Source organism: Ictalurus punctatus, chromosome 2, assembly GCF_001660625.3.
Source record: "Ictalurus punctatus breed USDA103 chromosome 2, Coco_2.0, whole genome shotgun sequence".
In the NCBI taxonomy this organism is placed as follows: domain Eukaryota; kingdom Metazoa; phylum Chordata; class Actinopteri; order Siluriformes; family Ictaluridae; genus Ictalurus; species Ictalurus punctatus.
In genome coordinates this window covers 26,236,579-26,257,736 of record NC_030417.2, presented here as the reverse complement: position 1 = coordinate 26,257,736, position 21,158 = coordinate 26,236,579, and the positions used below count along the sequence as shown (strand labels likewise).

General features: G+C 37.9%; 1 protein-coding gene across 4 annotated transcripts in view; it reads right to left on the bottom strand.

The window, feature by feature from the left end:
- nfixb (nuclear factor I/Xb) overlaps positions 1 to 3,839 on the bottom strand; it is a 155,438-nt gene extending 151,599 nt beyond the window's left edge. For all 4 annotated transcript variants that reach the window (XM_053674602.1, XM_017487771.3, XM_017487788.3 and 1 more), the window contains exon 1: positions 3,747 to 3,839. In XM_053674602.1, coding sequence (XP_053530577.1) covers positions 3,747 to 3,824 — 78 coding nt within the window. In that variant the 5' untranslated portion in view covers positions 3,825 to 3,839. The remainder of the gene's footprint in view (positions 1 to 3,746) is intronic.
- Positions 3,840 to 21,158: the final 17,319 nt, after the last annotated feature.

Sequence of the window (21,158 nt, the reverse complement as noted above, 5' to 3'; positions counted from 1 at the left end):
CATGGGGAGATGGTACTAAAATGTACCGTATTACACCATTTGCACCCTTAGTGTGTATCTTTTACCTGGAAAGGTGCACAGGTCTATAGTGTAGCCCACATTTACCTTTAATATGCTCTAACATGTAATTACAGTTCACTTATGTAGCCTACCTTAAATCTGATTAAATTTTAAATATATCTACATTTCCAAGTGAGTATTAAAAAGTACAAAAGATAAAAGTGCTGCCTCCGCAAATAGCTAGGGTTTAGTAGGCCTAGCCTTTACTTCCAGAGTGTAGAATTTAACCAACACGAAAGTGGGTTTTTGAAAACGAAGGCTATTCAACTGGGCCTGTTCAGAGGAAGTGATAACAGTTGCCTTGTGTTCATCATTTCATTTGGTTAATCCTTTTGAAAGGTTACAGTTTACACTCTGTAGAGGTTAGTGAGTGAAGTCCTCTGTAAGTGAGTTAACACAGGTGTCTGTCTAACATGGTCAGCCAGCAAAACTCAAAACTTAATCTGTCAGTGCAGAGCTAATGCAGAATGAGAAAGAGATTATGGCCACAATGCCATAACAAAGACATTTAGCCGCGCGTCCTAGTATAGTGTTCCCGCGCAGCGTTGAGTTAAACAACACAAGCTGAGCTCTGATTGGTCAATTGCGACGACGATCTGTCGGGATTGGAGCAGAGAGCAGCGTGGCCGTCTTATCAGGCTCGCGCACAGCACCGCTCCAGGAGAGCGCGTGCCGCGAGGGAACGCCTGCGAGCGCTGGGCTTATCTTCCACCGGCAAGGAGCGCTTACACGTGTGTGTGTGTGTGTGCGTGTGTGTGTGTGTGTGTGTGTGTGAGAGAGAGAGAGCATAGATGCGTTACACATCTGTTTACGCGTTACGCATCAGCGTGGACTGTGTGTCTGTATACTTGACTTCTTTAGGTTTCCAGATAAACCTGATAAAACAGACAGACAGAATTACCATGTCTACTGCATAGTCGTGTTTTTTTTAATTCAAGATTGACATGACTTAAAGTGTTTCTACAAAATGCAAACTAGTTTCCACGAACTTCAAATGTGACTTATTTGACTTCTGATAAGATGATAAGATTAAGACATTATTAAAATGTCAGAAATGCTAGGGGTGTGTGTGTGTGTGTGTGTGTTTGTGTGTGTGTGTGTGTGTGTGTGTGTGAATCTGGGCATGATCCAGCCAGATCTGGAGAGGATGTGGGGCTTAAAAGGCTGGGGGAGTGGTGTTGTCCTCCCCTGGAGAGACAGTGAGGTTAGGCTTGCTGTAATCTGCTTTCCTGGATCCCCATGAAAGAGAGAAGCGGACACACCAGAGACTGACCCTGTCAGTCAGATCCACCATTCCCCCATCTCCAGCGATCCTCATCTGGTATCTTTCCCTACCTCTCTCTATCTTTCTCCACCCTCACATGCAGGTCAGAGTCTGCCCATCTCATGCTAATCAGTAGCTCCCTTTACAGCTCTACTTTCCACATCTTGTCCATCTGTCCTGTCTTTGTTTCGAATCCTTTCTGTGTCTCCACTCCCTTCTATTTATTTATTTTTTAAATATATTTGCTCCTCCATAAACTCATGCAATTTCTTAGTAAAGCCTCTCGGTCTCCACTGGTTCTGGCATAATCATAAATTCACACCTCTCTCTTTTCCAGTTCATAGGAAGGTGAATACTTTTCATATCAGTTGGCTCAGTCAAATTCTTACAAATATTCATCTTCCTAGCATGTACAATCTGCCTCGAGCTCTGCTCATTTACAGACCCTATTATGTCAGTGTATGTGAGAACCATAAATTGAATTATTGAAAATGCTGTCATGGTGAATGAAGATTTTAGTTTGGATTCTTTGAGGATCTTCCAAATACCTTGTGCTCTGGAGTAATCATGACACTTTATGGGACCATCATACTCATATTCTCTTGGCTTTTCCAATCCTATCATTCTTCTTCAGTTTCCTGCGCTCTTTCACACCTCAAAGATGAGACTCTTGTTTGGTGGAATTAAGCCATAGAATCTGGTCTATGCTCTCTCTCTCTCTCTCTCTCTCTCTCTCTCTGTCTCTCTCTCTCTACCTCCCAGCACACTCTGTTAAGGGGAGGGGCTTCCTTGGCACTTCTAGGCTCTGTTTGGTAGAATGGGTCCAAGTCAACATGAATATTCATGAGCCAACCCCCTCCCCTTCGTTAATGCCACGGCAACACTTGGTAGCAGCACATGGCGGGACAGCTGTTGCAGGCTAAGCCAGGCATCTGTGCACAGAAAGAGCGAGTGAGAGAGAGACAGCGAGAGAGGCAGTGGTGTGGACTGACGGCTGGATAGATAGATGATTGAATCAGGAGAGGTGGAGAGTTAGAGAACAGGAGCAGGGCAGGTGAAGGGTAAGACGAACCTCCGAACAGTGAGGACGGTGTTAAGGTGTCATGAATGACTCTGAGGTCAGAGGATTAGAGAGTTTAAAGAAAGTTCAAAGTTAGTGAGCTTTAAAGTGGTAAAGAGAAGCAGTAACTGATTCATAGTAACACATCTCAATGTACAGCCACATGGTTTTATCAAGATTTCATGACCACAAAATCAGTGTTTTAATTCTGTTTAAAATGCTGGCTTTTACATTAGTATTATTAGGCTAATTAAGTTCTCCAGTGAAAAGCAGTAAAATTCAGTTCCCCTAGCAAACTATAGCCTACACACACACACAGGCCTGCAACTGGGCTGCCCTATATATTAGGTAGTCCAGGGGGCTTTAAGCATGTGGGTTCCCAGTTCCCCTGACGCAACTGCATACTGAGCTTGTTCTGAGAACTAAAAGGGTTTAGAAGCTGTCCCATGTACATTTTCCATAATTAACTAAGCTTAAGAGAAAAGTGTGCAGATACTACACAGTGTAAACTCTGCACAGTTAATTTATGACCAAAAGATCACATTGCAATATAATTACTCTGGCAGATAAGAGTTTGTTATATTTGTTGGATTTAAATCAGAATTGAAATGAGAATTGTATAACTTTAAAGTAAACTGTAAATAAAGGGAATAGAGGTAAATGACCATGATAGAAATCAACTGCAATTACATCTAATACAAATTCTAATTTCAAAGAAAAATGTCTTTGCAGGTGACAACCCCACTTTTTTTTACAGTCCACAGACCATCTCAGTACAAATTTATTTGACTAAATATAATCATTTTGCTAATCTAATTATTCAAATATTAGTTAAATGAGTGCAATAATACAGTATTTTGAACTTTACACTCACCAGACACATTTACATCAAAAGTTAACGTTATTTCTAGGACTACTTGTTTTTGATTTTTAATTTTTTTTTGATTGGTAAGGGTCAGATTTATCAGTGACCAGTCAAACGGGCTAAAAGATTAGGGGGTGGGGGTGGGGGTGGGGGTGGATCACCTGGACCCCGCTTTGAGGATCAAGGCTATATAAAATATTAGATAAGGTAAATTGGGTATATATTTGCTCTATTCAAAGTTCATACAGATAGGAACACATATATATAATGCTGTCAGCTGTATCACAGTCTCTTATACAATTTCACCCAATAATAATTATGCTTACAAACAGAAAAAGGGCAGCAACAAACTTTAACTGAACCTGGGGTTTATTCTTTATGTAAAATTACGGTTCACATGCTGTCATCCAGACTGCTGAGGCTTTGCAATGAGTTGAAAAGTGAGCGATGGAGAAAGAGAAAGGAAAGGAAATTGAAAAGAGGAAAAGTGGACATACCATCAGCCATGACCTGGCAGAGAAGTCGTAGCACAGCTGCCACCTGAGCCCTGGGTCAGCCTGTCTGCTTGCCGTCATTCACTCGCTTTCCCGCCAAAAATGGAGAGGGGAAAAAATAGAATCCTCTTCCTTGGATGGCTGAAAATTAATAAATAAAGGAAAAACACAAGGCAAACACCAATCAGAAGGAGTACACTAACAGGATGCAGGCAGCATGCATGGCCGTGTTTGCACGCGTGGTGTGTTAGACGTGTAGGATGTGTGTGTAAGAGGGAGAGGAAAAGAGGACATTGACACAGACAAATGCCAAGATGTGCAGTCCAAGCAGCTGCAGCCATACAGAGCCACTCCAAGAAGTCTGCCATGTTGAGGCTTACAGACATACCAACAGCGCACAGCCAACCAACACAGAGCTGTGGGTGTGATGGGAGTTCTTCTGCCGACATCAAAATATTTACTTTGAGGGCTGCATTTGCAGTTGAGAATGAAACACTGCTGATGTGCTGATATATACATGTGTAGGCCTATATGCAGGACAGAATTGCCCTGTGCAGAGGAAGACGTTTTTAACTCATTTACACAATGATCCAGACTCGAATGAGACAACTAATGCCTTTGAGGTTTTTACACAATGGATCTTCTGGGATTTCAGGTGTTAATGGAGAACAGAAAACTTAAACCCGAGTAGATTCCATTAAGCAGAGTTCTTATTACATGTACTGTTAAAAAAAAAACCCAAGCAATTAATTTGTGATTTTATTCATTTTATCTCTATTCGTTTTCTGAATCTCTGAGTAAGATTTCTTTCTAGCCATCTGTCTGATGGTGCTTTTCCTAAAAATTTTTTTACAGTGGTATGGAAAAAGTAAGTACAGCCCTTGAATAAGTCACCATTTCAACTATATTCATTGGGAAAAGTAATTTAGTTAGTTAAAGATAATTTAGTTGTTAGTTTAGTTTAATTTTATTTGTTAGTTTCACTATGGTTACTGAATGTTATGTTTAGACATTAAATTGCTATTTTAAAAAATAATGTTGAAAAAACATTTCACATTAATTTGTCAGTTAATTTCCTTGACTGAAGAGACCCTGAAGATAATCTTGATAAAAAAAAATTTTTTAAATGATGCAGACAGCTAAAAAAACAAAGTGTGTAAATCTCTCTGATCACATGGATGAAATTGACCAGTAATGTTCCTGTTTTGGTCTTCTCTTGTTGAATTTTATAATACACTTTTATAATATACTTTTAGCCAAGATAAAACCTGCATCTTAGCCCCATAGAAATGCTTTAAGCAATACGTGTCAAGTAAAAATGCTCTTAAACATCATCAAACACAACATATTGAAGGAGTCAGTAAACATTTCCCAGACTCATAGACAATTACATTTAACAAACAATTTCTGCTAAATAGATCAATGTCTAATTAGTATACTTAATGTCTATGCTACAGGTAAATAAAAAGACTTATTATTATATTATTTGTCAAAATCTTTTATATTAATATATTAACACTGCTGGAATAAAGAGAGGTAGCATGGCTCCATGGTCCAGAGAGTTGATCTTGAGCTCCAGTTATTCTATGTGAGAAGTTTTGTGTGTTGTCGCTATTCCTTTTTTCTCCCACTTCCAAAAAAGTCACTAGATAGATTGGCTACTTTTAATTGCCCCTATACTGTATGTGGAACCGAAATCGTTTCATGAGCGGTACTTATATTTCCAGAGCACTGTATTCCATTAGACATTAGCATGTATCACTTTTTGTAATAACACAGGCAGGAGCACCAGTAGCAGAGAACCTTGCCAAAGTCTTCCACAACTGTTTCTACAATCAATTTTTGACACATGACTAATCAACAGATGAAACAATGTTGGATGTTAAACCCTTTAAGGCCATCTTTGATGTGCCTTAGCAGAGCCATAGTTAAACCAATAACAGACTATTATCTTGGGCTGTAAGCTACATTTTAGATGCAGATGCACCTGTAAGATTTTCTTTTTTTTTTTCTTCTTCCATAACTTTTAAGGACAATGTTTCCAATAGGAACCAATAAAACAATACTTTTATCCAGCTGGGGATTAAATTAAACTTATTTTGCTTTATTATCAGATATGATTTTCCACAGAGTATATGGGAATGTCATTAATGGTCATTATGGAACCACATGAATGTCACATGAGGGGTAATTATAAGCCTAGTTAGGGTGCAATGCTGGCAGTGGCACTTCATTTCAGAGAAATAAAATGTGCTAGACGGGATCCTTTTGTGAACTTCACGTCTAACACACATCTCAGATGTGTTCAGAGCTGGCACTCAAGAAGGCCCTTAACAGTGGGAAGTGTCCTAATATCTAGATGACCCTTAGTAAAATGGAAATCAGTAGATGGAGAAGTTGAAGTGTGTGCATGTGTAAACACATATTTTATACCTGCTCACATGTGCATGCTAAAGTTGTACTTATGGAATGGCCTGAATATTCAAAACTCTTGAATTGAAGGTATAGATTCAATAGCAGGGTGACAAGCAAGACCAAGTTTATGAATCATAACTGACAGTGATAGAGGTGATAGATGGTGACCAGACTAGCTGCTACACACTTCTGTGTAAAATGTTCTTTGAATTGCTCCATCACTGCTGTAGAATCCACTGAGTCTCTGCTTATTCAAAACTAAACTAAATTTGTACATTGAAACATGATACACTGCAATTGTCCACTTTGTTTTCTTTCTTAGACTGCCTCAAAAACTCTCTCCTGGCCTATTCTGTGCACCCACTGCTTATTAAGTTTCAAAGGTTTCTGGGCAACGTGAATGGGTTAATAAAAAAAAAGTTGCCAGGCATTTTTTTGGCACGCAACTGCTTGTTTTTTTTTTTTTTTTTTGCCCAGGACAAGAAGGTTACCATGGCATCAGTGGGCACCTCATAAAACAAATCATTGTTGGGGGTTGGTGTGTGTGAGTGCCACACTAAACGCCCAAATGCCATGCCAGCATCCTCTAAATACTAAAGGGCACCTGGTGATGCCAGTCTGGTTTTCATACACATAATCTCACTCTTCTCATTCTTTCTTTCCCAAGCAAATTTTTCATCTGCCTGTCTATTGGCCTGTCATCCTGTAGTCTATCGGTCTTCTGCAAAAATGTCACAGTCTGCCCTCTCACCTGCAATGCTGCAGAGGCCTGTCATTAAACTCATGTGATTGCTTTACTGTTAACACTTATACAAATAAGTCTGAGAAATATATAACTAAATTCTGCTGCAGTTTTTTTTATCTTTAATTTCTGATCTTGAATAATAAGCCTTATGCTGTATATATGAGGAAATTAGCTAAAGTAATTGTGCTAGAAAAAAATATATTGATAGATTTTTTGCTAGTGCATTGTAAAAGTATGCTGCAATAATAATAATGATGATGGTGATAATAATAATAATAATAATAATAATAACTATTATTATTATTATTATTATTATTATTATTATTATTATTATTAGTAGTAGTAGTAGTAGTAGTATACATCAGCCGATGCTTCACAGAGAGCCTATGAAAAATAACCATACTAAGGGGATAAAAGTAGACTAGCATCAATCAAAAAGCTGTACTCAGACCTCATTTAAATTAAACTGCTGTGGCAATACAATTATCACATGCCTTTAAAAATGATAAAGTAACATATACAAAAATCCAGCAAATTGTAATAAACAATACTTCAACCTGTTATATTTAAACTTGTCTAGCAATATACATTTTCAGTACAACACACTACAATACACTACAAATATTAATTGTGCCATAATTCTTACATATTTATTTTCTTAATTTTGAAGAACATTAAATGTAAATTGATTAAGAACAAAAACATAAAAGACTTCAAATGGCATCTTCACATGCCAACTTTACAGCATTGAGAAACCATGTGTGCTAAAGCAGTCCGTTCAAGAAGGGCTTAAAGGCACAAAGGGCAAGTGGGTTGATTTATGATAATTTTTTATATATAATGTTTTATTTCTTTACCTCTGGTGGTCTTGAAATAAACCAAAGACAAATTTATATTGCTTTATGCAATACACCTTCTGAAATAGAATCAAATATGGAGTTTGAAGTTGCTGACTGAATTCTGAAAAGAAAGTTTAAAAACAAGAAATTAAGTAAGTTTAAGTAAAATATTTATAGAAATGATTTACAGCCTGTTTTACATACTTGTGGTTCGTAGTTGTTTTAAATGCATGGCCTATTTCTGCACCTAGTGTTTCATTTTCAGCTGGCCAACAAACTGATATAAATATTTCCTTAACGCTTAAAGTAATTGGGTTACAATATGCGAGCCTAAAATAGGCATAATCATAACATCATTTGTCCTATCGAGGTTTGCCTAAGAGTTAGGAAAATAATGGCTAGATGTTTCCATGCATACTGTTGGTATACGGGTTTAGTCTAAGACCACGCCCCCTTTTCACCTGACGTTATAGCAAAGAAAGTACACATTTTGAGATTGCTAAGAAGTTAACCATGTTAGGCTACTATTCGTGAAAACACAACAGCAATTTGGTGTTCCCACAAACAGTCAGTTGTTAGATATGAGGATTCTGTTTCTGTAAAGAAATTCAATTGTGGGTTTATCTGCCACATGATAGGCTACATGCACTATAGGTCAATATACCGGGACAGTCTCAGGTGAGAATTGCTGCCTTTAATAGGAAGTGAATACTCTCACGCCCTCTGCTGGCTGTCCATGGGCAGTAAAAGTCTGTCGTTTAACAGTGGACGCCACGTTCTCTGCAAATATAAAACGTAAATAAAAGATAATCGGAGACATTTTTAGAATTTGATTTCTTAACTCATGGTTCGTAATTGTGGGCTAGACCAGGCTATACACATGACCTCGATCCGCCAAAAAAAGAAAGAAAAAAAAAGAAACGAGGCCCTCAGTCTCAGCTTTAGCACTTTAAAACATTATTTAAAGAAGCGTTCAACTATTATGATAGATTATGGGTTATTTCACGCGAGAGAAGTATCACATTCTGCTTAAAATAAGGGAAACCCCAGTGTGGTTTTGGGGGATTTGTGTCTGGCCTGTGAAATGTTATGCTTAGTTTTGGGATTGTGAATAATAACACACGAGACACGTTTACATCATGAGTGTGGGGAAGCTCATAAAGGACTGTATGCAAAACTCAGAGGATCAAAGGGAAGGACAAAATATAGATAGAAGGCCAGAAATCACACACACACACACACACACACACACACACACACACACACACACACACACACACACACACACACAACTGGTTTGTGATTGTGTGCATAGGCGCCTATAGCCTATCAGTTCACATTAAATCTGTCAATAACGCTAAAGCCAATCTGCTCCTATGGGTGTGAAGACACAGAAACACAGAGAAGCATGTTTTAAATAATCCCACACTGTGTAAGGCCCAATTATAATGAGCCTCGACTGAGGAATAGAGAGATTTTAGCGGGTTAAACCTGAGATTGTTTTTTTTTTTTTTTTTTTTTTTTTTTGTCTTGGCACAAGAAGGTCTCGCCCGTTTTTATACATGTGGAACACAGCTCCAAACAGATTTCGGAGCAAGACAGGTGCCAGCACAACCATCTGCTTTGAGTTTCCCCCTCCTCCTCCTCACGCACTCCTAGGCCTGTAAACACCGTCACCGCCTTCACAGCCAATCACATCTCATCTCCTGCCGGCTCTCCACCAATCGGAAAGCAGCGCGAGCTCTCACGTTTAAGGCACCTGGCTGAAGTTGAGATGAAATACAATAGTGAAAGGGAGTTAAAGTGCGACTGAGTGTACGTAGACTGCAAATGCCGAATACGTTACTTGAGGGGGTAAAAAAAGGTACTAGTACCTACAAATAAATAGGCTACCTGGGTGTGTTTTTAAAGGTAGAGACAGCTTTAATAAACTAGCATGAATTTGCTGAGTGAGTCTGTTGCTGCTGTCCTAGAATGAACTGAGAAGCTGCCTCCCATCCGAGGGAAAAGCAGCTCCATAAATCACCTATGGAAGTGTTATATGGGCCGTGCTGCAGCCAGAGCTCTGCACGGAGCCGCGGGAGAGCAGCCCAAACACAGGAAAAACAAGACAAGATTCCAGCTTTATGTTCCATACCTAGTGCTTTGTGCTTGGCCCACAACTTCACACCGGCCGAAGTGAACACCAATCACATTTAAACACAGTACGACTAAAAACCTTCTGCACTGGTTCCTCCTTTTGGGAATTTCAGCCTGAGCTGCGAATGCCAAAAGTATGAGTTCAACTCCGAGCCTGAAGTCCAAAATATTTTTCATCAAAATAACCGTTTTCCGGGCAAGCTTTCGAGTGTGTTTTCGCTCAGACGAACCGGTGTTATATGCAAACTTGGTTAACGCGAGGTGACAGGGCTCATTTCGCACACGGCGCCTGCCTTTATTAGCCCTCATTATGGAGGCCCGAGGCTCTCGTTTAGCAGAAGCATGCTGTTCGTTAATGAGCTCATTCACACCAAAGGTGAGCTCACGAAGCGGGGAAGGAAAAAGAGAACCGAAAGGTGACAAAAAGTGTTTGGGGGAATGAGGAAAATACTATCGCTAAAGTGACTGTGGTTTATTTTCTGCGCTTGGCACAATAGGTCAAGATTGCGAGTTCCACGGTCAATCAGTCATTAAACCTGGTGCGGTGTTTGCAAGTCTTTTCAGGGGAAAGTAACTAATGTTGCGCACTCCAAAACGAGCTAGAAAAGTCACCGAATGACGTCACATGCTACTTTGCATATGAGTTGATTGTTGTTGACGGAGGAAGATTTCCTGAAGACACTCAGAATATAAAATTATATATCATACTGTATATAAACAATGAACTTGTTTTTCTCGTCAAGTTGCCCTTAACACGTAGGCAACAATCCAGAGTCGCTTCTCGAGTCACATTATGACCAACATTATAAAATTGGTTATATTCAGTATAAAATAAGTAATATGAAAATATAACACGTATTTTTGGATTATTTTCCACAAAGTTTTTGGTCATAGCAGTAGAAACTATATATTTAGGTATAAAATACAGTCAAACCAATTATTTACATATTTACAAAATATTATGATTTCTATCGAGAATTCAGACAAAAAAAGGAAGCAGTTGTGATAATTGGCTGGGAAATAGACATGATCAAATGGTTATGAATGGAATAATTCACTTTTATTATTTGTAAATATAGCTATGAAGAGAATTTAAAACAGAACTAAGAAGTGGTCAGACAAAGGTGATCAGCGATTGGTTGTTAGGAACATTAGTGATCAGTGATTGGTTGTTAGGATCAATGGTGGCCAGTGATTGGCTGATGGGAATATTGGTGATCAGTGACTGCTTGTTAGGAACACTGGTGATTATTGATTGGTTGTTGGGAAAATCTGTGCTCAGTGATTGGTTGTTGGGAGATCAGTGATTGGTTGTTAGGAACAATGGTGCTCAGTGATTGGTCACTGGGCACAATGGCTTGAGCAAGGCAACTCCAGTCCTTTATGCACTGACAGTGAGTTGACCTGCTCTATCAGCTTGTACAACCAGCAACTGTGATGTGAGTTGGTGAGCTATATCAAGAGCAGGACGTCTTTGTTTCTAGGCTTTTTTTCTTCTTATTCTTTGCCCCCCCCCCCTTTTTTTTAAATGAAGCTGCTATAGGGGGCTAAATAATTAGTCAGGGACTCCTTCCATTATAAATAAATAAATAAATAAAATAAAAAATAACAATTATATATATATATATATATATATATATATATATATATATATATATATGCATATTATTTCTGAACATAATCAAGCTATTAGGTACTTTAGGCAAATGTACTCCTTCATTTTATTTATTTGCACCATTAGAGATTTTTATTTGTGAATTCCCTGTTCCAATGAAAAATAAAAAGTTGTATATACAGCACTTTTCAGTTAGATTTAAGTTGACATAATTTATACTTGTTTTTACATAATAAGGGTTGGATTACTCAAATGTCCAGTTAATTAGGCTTACAACAAGGCCTACAAATAGTTAGAAATAACTCTAAAAACCTTTATAATGATCAATGGGTGATGTCTATTTCATATATATATATATTTTTTAAATACAGACCTCTGCCACACATATCCCACTTTGAGAACCATGGTAATAATGCAGTAATGAATTGAAGGTAAATTTTTAGCATGGAAATCATAAAACTGCAGTGATGTGTCTCAAATTGCATCTGTTGTAATGTACTCTTAATACTATGATAAGATAGTACTGTAGAATTTGAAAACATAATTTTGATATCAAGTATTAGATGAAAAGGCTATATATGCCATAATATATCCAGTCCAAATGTGAAGTGTGTGACCAGTAATCACTAATCAGGCCTATAGTGTGAATATACGTTCGGACATTACCCCGTGTAAAGATATTTTTTGAACAGCAGAATCATTGAGTAATAAAACAAATAAACGTGTTGTACAAAAATTTAGGGGCCGTGACGGTGACTAGCTGTGACATTTGTAGTATGTTTGAAAAATTCCACACTAACTTTAATTCAACAGAAAAATATGTTCAGTCAATCCAAATAAGCATGCTGTATGTTGTACGTGATTTAGGACGCAGCTCTGGACTCCTAGACAGAAGCTGGGCCCCCTGGCATAGACCATTGGTCTAGTATCTAAATTACAAGTGACCAGCAGGACTTTCCAAAGAGTGCCAAGGAAAAGAGTATGGATTCGCAGGTGCTTCTTTTAAAGACAAATTGTTCTCCAGGCCATATTGGCACAGCTCATCTAGCTCTAGGTGGCCTTTGAAAATGTTCAGCCGTTTCACAGAATTATTTGCTTTACTTTTAGATTCACAACAGCCATCTTTTCAGGCTGTGAACATAACAATGTTTCCTATAAAGTGGTTCATTTAAGTCCTGTTCATGAGCATGACAACCATTTGGTGTTATAAAAAAGGCAATAAACAAAACTGTGGCATTTTAAGTACAAAATATTATATTTGGTATTTGCAAAATTGAGAGCTTGGAAGGTTCTTTCTAACAAATGCATTTTTATGCTTTTAACATTTTAAGCCATTAAGTGTTTTTTTTTGCCCTCAGTATTTGTCTTCATTATATATTTCTAAGTAATATTTTGATGTAAAATATATTCAATTCAAACAAAGTGAGAGATAGAAGCTTACAATTCAGACGTATGAAAATGTCATATGAACATTTGCTATTGATAAAGAAGTAAAGAGATTTGGACTGTTCCATAGATATAACCAGAATATCTAGATTATTTTTCTTAATTTTCATTGAGCAGTTTATGTCAAGAAGTAAATAGTGGTCTTTGTGTTGTATTAATATTACATGTTTAATTAGTACATACCCTCTATTATTTACAGACTGTTTACTGTGGTATCATGTAGTTATCCCTGGTAACCTGTAAGAGAAGTGTGCGTATCCATATTCCTTCACAGAAAAATCCCAGCTCTCCAATTGGACTTGTATGGAGGCTGTAGGGGATAATCAGCAATGGAAGAATTGCATTAGTTGAGTTAATTCCATTCCTGTGTCCTGTCCAGTACCTCTTTGTTCAATAGCTATTGATTTCATGTGATCAAACTTCCTAGAGGGTTTCTCATTACTAAACCTGATCTTATGATACTACTGCTAAACAATCTCACAGTACAGCAGAAAACAAAAGAGTGCTTTGTGTTCAAATGGTTATGCACACATTGTGCAGGAAACCTGTACACATTAAATTAAACATGCTCCTTGCTCTAATGCAATCAGTATATATAAACCGATTGCAGCGATTACATTTGCGCAAGAATCATACTTGATATAATGTGCCAGAGCTGCCAAGGCCTGCTGCAATCAGCCTATTTACATAAACTTTTTGTATTATTCTAGAACTGCAACATTTATCACTGAAGTAGGCTACATAATGCAAGGGGTTTATACACAGGACAAAACCACAGAGTGTATATAAATATATAAATGTCAATGGTTACAGTAAAATGAAATTGCATAATTTGAAAGGGTTATTTATTTAATGTAACATTTAAATGATTCAAAGAAAGAATTATACTTTCAATTTTAGATCTGCATGTGAAATGTATCTTTTATTAAATAAGCAAAAAGTGTCTACTAGTAGGCTGGCAGGATCCTAAAGCCAAAGTATTGTGTACCCGCTGCCTTTTTATTAGTTTTAATTTTCAAAATATTACAGAAATGATATTATATTATTATAGAAATAATACAAAAGTGAAAAAGTAATAAAGAAATTAAATATAAAGCACAGAATCGCTAGACAAGCAGAATACGCTGCTGTTGCATCCATTTATCTTTCTTCTGTTACATGCTACTTGTTCCAAGTCACTTCAACAGCAAAACGTTACAATAATAACATCTATTTAGAAATATACAATAAATTGCAGTATTAATTTGATGCATTCTGGGAGGTTTTTGTCGTTTCCAGCAAAACTTCATGAAGGATCATGGGATTGATTTTCTTTTCTTGCTTGATTTGATTTTACAAGTGATGGCCTTAACTAGAGTGAAATATTATACATGGTTGACTACCTCTTTTGTGCATATTACTGAAAAGCCATGTATAGGCTAATGCCAACTAACTGAGGAAACACATCTTCAGTATGTTGCGTGGGATGGTGTTCCTGGAAATGTAATTGAGAATCCTCTCTTTATTATGTTATGCTGTTTACTATGTTGATTTTATTTTGTTTTTGTTTTAATTTTTAAGTTGTAGTTTGTCATTTTTACAGTAGCTTGTCAGTAATCTACTGTAACATTTACATAAAAATGTTTACAGTGTAGTTATTTAACATTTTTAATCCTACAATTGTAATTATTTGATGAGATGATAAAATAAATTGCCTATTATTTTCTTCGTTTTCTAAATTCTTCACATTTTTTACTGCTAAGAAGAAACAAATATTTTAATATTTTAACTGTTCATTACCATTTGTCTTAAACACTAATGCTTGTATATGTAAAGGTACACTTTTTTATGCAACTGTGTTGTTGGTGAAAAATATATAGTGCACAGCGTGTAGAGGACACAGGGAGAATCATCAAGGCCTCACTGGGATATGTCGCCTTGAATCTCATGGACGTTACCTGAACATACTGCACACTCAATATTCAGTAATTCGCTTCATTCGAAATGACTCAAAGAGAACTGATGAAGGGAAGGGTGGGGGGTGGCCATCTGTCTGTAGTGAGATGTAGGAGAGGAGTGAAAAAAAATCTGGAAACGGCACAGGAACCATAGCAACGCCAGAGAAGACCTAAAGCTTGTGAATGCCACTTTGTCTTAGGAAATTTGAATATTAGTGCAGGTGTAGGACCTGCTTCTTATCACCTACCACTGAAAGAGGATAATGCATAAAAAAAGAAGGAAGCTGGTACAGGTAATCTCCTAAAGACCACAAATAAAATATGATAAAAAAGAAAAGTGGTTTCAGATCAGCACAAAAGGAAGCTTTTGCCAACAGAGTGACTCCGAAGACCCCTTGTGCCACTAGAGTATATGGATTAGTGTTCAGCCACGAGGTGAATTGGAGATGTGAAAGACCCAACACTTTACTGGTGGAGCCTTTGCCCGAGCGGCCTTCCAATAGAAACGCCAAGCGGCTCAGTGTAACAGTGGGCGACAAGGGCACCTTGGGTTTGCAGATGTTCGGCCTGATGACAGATGGCTGTGGCACAGGCACGGGGAGCGGTGGGAAGGCGTCTGCGCCAGCCTGGTGCCACCTGCACCCCTCTGCCAGTTCCCATCTCCATAATACCCTCCACAATGGAGCTGACAGAGTGGGCTATAGTGGGCATGGTGTGTGTGCGTGCGTTTGGGTGATGACTCAGCTCTAAGACATCTCTAGGCTCTATAGAAATCATCTCCTACATCTGCATTCTTGTTGAAACAAAATGGTGGGTATATGGTCTGTTGCATAAGAGAGACTAATACACACTGATAGACATTTGAAATCTAATTATGTATTTTATTAGAGCTATGCTCATGAATTAAAGAGATAGTCATAAAGGGAAAGATTAAAGGGTCATGGACTGATTTCTAGACCTCTAGAGGGCATAGACCCAGACACTGGTGACATTTGAATTCACTTATTGACCATTAACAGTATTAAATGCCTTTGGCAATGCAGTTGTTTTCAGTGAACAGAGCTGCATCCGATTGGCTGACAATGCCTGCCAAATTCCCAGTGGCTGGACGCACAAGCGATGAAGGGCGAAGCAGACAGAACGCAGGAGGCAAGTTAGCGAAATGTCAAACTACTCATTAATGTGGACACACACAGACGGGACATGGTACAAAATTTGCTCTCAAAGGAGGAGGAAGCAAAGGAACATCATGATATTAACACTGCACAGATTATTGGATATTAAAGTAGATGTTTCAGTGTCTAGCTCACACTTCCTTCGAGGTGAATATCAATTTAAGTAAACTTCTTACCCAATGGCTCATTATGCCTTCCTGAATGTAGTCTAAGGCATAAAGAATTCACACATAGCAGAATATGGTCATTCGAGAGAGAGGCACATTGGCAGTAATTACCCCATCCATCTTAATGGAGACTGGTGGGTACCCTCTTTCAGATCAGTCCTCACTAGGCCCAGCATTTTGATAAATCTCTGCTTAAATTAGCCACCCTTGAAGCCTAGGGCCTCCTTCACTCTCTTGGTTTCCATTCATCATCTCATTAAAGAGTTAGGGCAAGACTGGCTGTGGTTCCCCATGCCCAAGGGGAACTTTTGAGCCATTCTTGAGAAGACAGTGTGAGTAAGTGCTTTTAAATTCTATGGCTTCGGGGAGTGCTGACGATGAAGCAAATAGTGAAACCAATGCACAGCAGGATTGATTATGTTTTGTTGGCATAGAGTGCAGTCGCAAGAATATTTCTGGCTATTAGCAGTGACGGGTCTTCCTTTGAGATGTGTAATAACTGTAAGTAATTCATTTGATGACAGTGTGAGCACAGTGGCTTAAACGTCGAAGCCATGAACTTTGGACAGAATTTGCAGTGCGAGCCCATTCCTTTCTTTCTTCAGCTTAAACTGTAGAACCACCAGAGATTTGTTGTCTCAGCATGTGTTTTTTTTTGCACTGATGCCTGAAGGATGAAAAATAATACCTTTTTATCCCTTTCCTTTTACTTCCCATGGATCCAGAATCCCAAACTTAGGCCAAAAGACTTCGTTATATGGATATGTTGTTTACTTTTACTTTATCAAGTGTGACATCTGTAATATTCAGAGTCAAGGTCAAGAGGACATCTTGGGTCTCTGCATCATCACTGTTTCTGCATCATCCTACTTGTACCTATTCTGAATCACCTTCCAAAGAATTTCATTTCTTAAAAAAGTGATGAGCTATATTGTAAAGGGAGAATATTAAATCTTGAATGAGCAATGGCAAAAATATTGTCGGTCACCCTATAAACTTACTAACAGATCATTATAAATATGAAGCATTTTTATATCACTCATTTTATCAAATGATGACAATCACCAAATTGTCATCATTTGTTAAAACGAGTGATATAAAACCTGCCAATTCAAACTTAAGTAAGTTGCTGAATGATTGTTACAAATATTCACAAGTCATGGTTGAACATTAAATGAGATATTTCAACCAGTATCTGCCATCATCAGTCATTATTCCTAACAAAACACAACTCCTGTGCCAGCAGTATTTTATTCTGAACATTAACTAGGTAAATCTGGCTAACATCTATGTTTATTCATTTATATATTTATTTCTGTGTATTCTGCTTTTAGTAAGTCCGTGACCATCAAAAAAACCAAACTATGTACAACTCTCTTGCTCTTGCTAATGGCATACTCTTGCTTTCCCTTTGAATCGTGTTTTAAATGGCTCTCACTACCAAAATGGATGCCAGAAGCACTAGCCAACAACATCCAGCTCGTCCACTCCATAAATAAAGTACTAATTTATTGGCCTAAATGTTGTATGATCAGTATTTTTCAGTTGCCTGAGCTGAAGTGAAAACAAAGTGTATATGTTTTTGTTAATTTGGTTAAATCATATCACTTCCATCGCTTCCACAGGGAGCAGTAAATGAAATGGTGGCCATTGGACTCTATATCTCAAGCCACAATTAACTGTGTTTTAGCAGCGAAGCAAAGCCATTCTGGTCCTTACTAAAAATCGACATTTTTCCATCTTTCTCTGTATCTCCTCTGTCTCCTGTAGTGACAGAAACAAACCACTAACTTCACCACCATGTGTTACATCCATTACTATAAAGCACTTCACTGCTCCCTGCTGAATTTCACGGTCCTGGAGAACATCATTTCTGTCTGTGAAGAACCTTTGGGCTGACTCCAATTTTAACATTTAGTGGTGGTGGTGGTGTGTGCTAAAAATAGCCATCCACAAGAGCTATATCTATATAGTGACTTCCTAATCAGTGCAGACAGGCACATGGAACACCTGTAACACATCAGCCTGAAATGGTGAAACCACAAACTATTTATTTTTCAACTGACACTTCAGAACAGTTAGAGGTGTTGATTATTGGAAAAAAACACTTGTAGGATCTCAAGTTCTGCACAGTTTAAGCTTATGTCACATGCATATGATTCTTCCAGCTGAATTCAAAACTGGACCACCTTTAGTTGCTGCTTCAGCACCTAGTAAAGCTGCATAAAGCTGGTGAATGTGGCATGCATTATGGGATATTTGTTGCTTTTTTATGGCCCATTGTTGCTCAGAAAATATCTATTATTAGCATTCGTATATTAAACTTGTATATCTGCCCACTGAACAAGGTTTTTTGTAGCCAAGTTCTTCTAATGATGCCAACTCAAGAGCTTATCTTCTCTTTGTTTATTAACAACACTTGAGAGCTATGTGCAATCTTACTTATTATTTATTTATGTGTGCATTTTATTTATTTATGTTTGAGGTTCCAATAATTGTGCGCTCATAGAGAAAAGTCTTAAAGGTTCTTCAGCTTCTCCATTTGGGGTCCATGCTATGCCACAGTATCAGAGAGGGTTAGTGCTATATACTATTGTGTTATATACTATTTTAGATTTAAAGCTCTCCAATCATTTGCTTCAGCCATTTCCACATTCTTTGGCATATTTCCTGCTTACGTGCTTTGATCAGTTATGTGTTTTCGACTAAAGTAAAATATTAGATTGGTGATCAATTAGAAGAATTTCCTTTGTTCATAAGCACACAGTGCACCATGGCTGGGGAAGAGTGCAGTGAGGCAGAATATGACCATCCACATCACAACTTTTTCCATAAATTACTCATGAGTGTATAAACAAATGTGGAGGCATGTAAATTTTTAATCACAGGGCCATATGGATGGCCTCTGATGGTATACACTAAGGAGTTCTGACACAGTGAAAGTCAGTCCACAGCTTGTATAATCCGACATCTCCTCTTCACAGGAAGCCTACTGAGGGCCTGAATGACTACCAGGCTGTCTTGCCAGAGGACGATGCTGGGGTTCATCAGTTTAAATATTATTTATATGCTCCATCCATCCATCCATCCATCTATCCATCTATCTATCTATCTATCTATCTATCTACTGACGACCAAAAGCACATCAGTGCTTGACATGAGCTAATAATATTAAAGTGTTAATAATATCCTACCAAAGACCCCTCATTATGCCTTAAATGATATTTGAATGACTCTGTATCTGTGCAGCCTGTTATAAGTGAGTATCTTTTTCTAACCTTTTCTTGGTATCTTCAGATAACTCAAGCAGAAGCAGGTCATTACCCAGACAGCAAATCTCTTTAACACTCCTCAGTTGGCATGGGATCTCTTGTGCCAAAATTAAACCCCATGTCATGCCCACCCTCACCTCCTCCTCTTCCCCGCCATGGGAACGTTACATGTTTAATGACGAGTGAGATCTCTCCTCTCTCCCCATGCCACAAAAGCCCTGACATCTGTCTCTCCAAGAGCCGCACTCCAAAAGCTGCACATTTGTTCCTATCTTCTCCTTCTTCTAAAGAAATCAAAAATAAAAGAAGAGAGGCGGAAGAGGGGAGGGGTGGTTAAAGAGGGAGGGATGCAGGGGTTAAAACAAAAGGCCTTTTTGTCTCTCTCCGAGTGTTAATTCCTCTATAAAGCATTCCGAAAAATTTTAAGTAGGTGTTAAAGAGGCCCTTCCCTTCTCTGCTGCAGTGCTTATATAGTACAGCTCATCTGCCCACAGAAAGCAACATCTTTACATTAAAAGAAGGAAATTGAGAAAGTAAGCCATATTCTGGCTGTGACTATGGAAACACAGCCACAGGAATTTCTACAGGTTCGATTTAGACTTTATTCAGACATCGTATAATTAATATATTGACAGTATGAATGCTATAGTGAATATGAATAGTTTACAAAAGCTCCCTAGATGTAGTCACATCATAGTACTGACAGATAAATAATCAGCAACCATGAAGTATTGAAGTGTTTAATGACCTTATGGATTAAAAATTGGGGTTATGAAATGTATCATTAACATGTAAGAATAATCCTACCAAGCTAAATCTGCTCAAAACAAACAAAAAATAAAAACCAAACAAACAATAAGCCCCCAAAAAACAAATCCAAATTATACCACAGCTGCAACAATAATGCAAAATTACAGCATCTATAATAGCTAGAACACTGAGAACCAACAGTGAGATCAAGTACGGCACACCACGAAATCCTGGCTGTTTAAAAAAAATGCCAGCAATGCAATAAAAAAAGGGAAGCAGAACTGCACTTCCTTACAGAATGTTCAGAATTAAATCAAATATGGAAGGAAGGCTTTATAAAATAATCAACACTCAAAAATATTCATAATTGAACCACCTCAGAAGTTAAGAGAAATTACTTCATCTGGTAGGAGTTACAGTAGGAGTGCAGTATAATGGCAGACATCTATCAATCTACCTACCTACCTTTACAGCTCAGTACAATAGCTTGCATACCCTTTGGACAAAATAAAGAAGACATTTATTTTAACCAACACTACATTAGTGAGTTAGGTGTAAAAGATTTTTCTATTATTACTACTGTAAGCACCATGGTCAAATGGTCAAATATGTTATGCTAAGATACTAACAATGAAAAAAAATGTGTGTGTAGTAAATATTCTCTAATAACATGCCCTTATTGTGCCTTTATAACTCTAACATATTTCAGAGACAATTTCATAGCCCTGTTTCTTCCTCTTTTTTGGTCATCATTATTATGTATACAGTTAGATGAACTCGCGGTGCCAGCATAAACAGACTCCAGGCGACAGAGGGCGCTCTACATCTCTCGCCGCGTACTACCATACTAAACAGTATGACTAGAAAAGTACGTCCCCAACCAACCAGACATAGCACACTAGTTTGACACGTGAT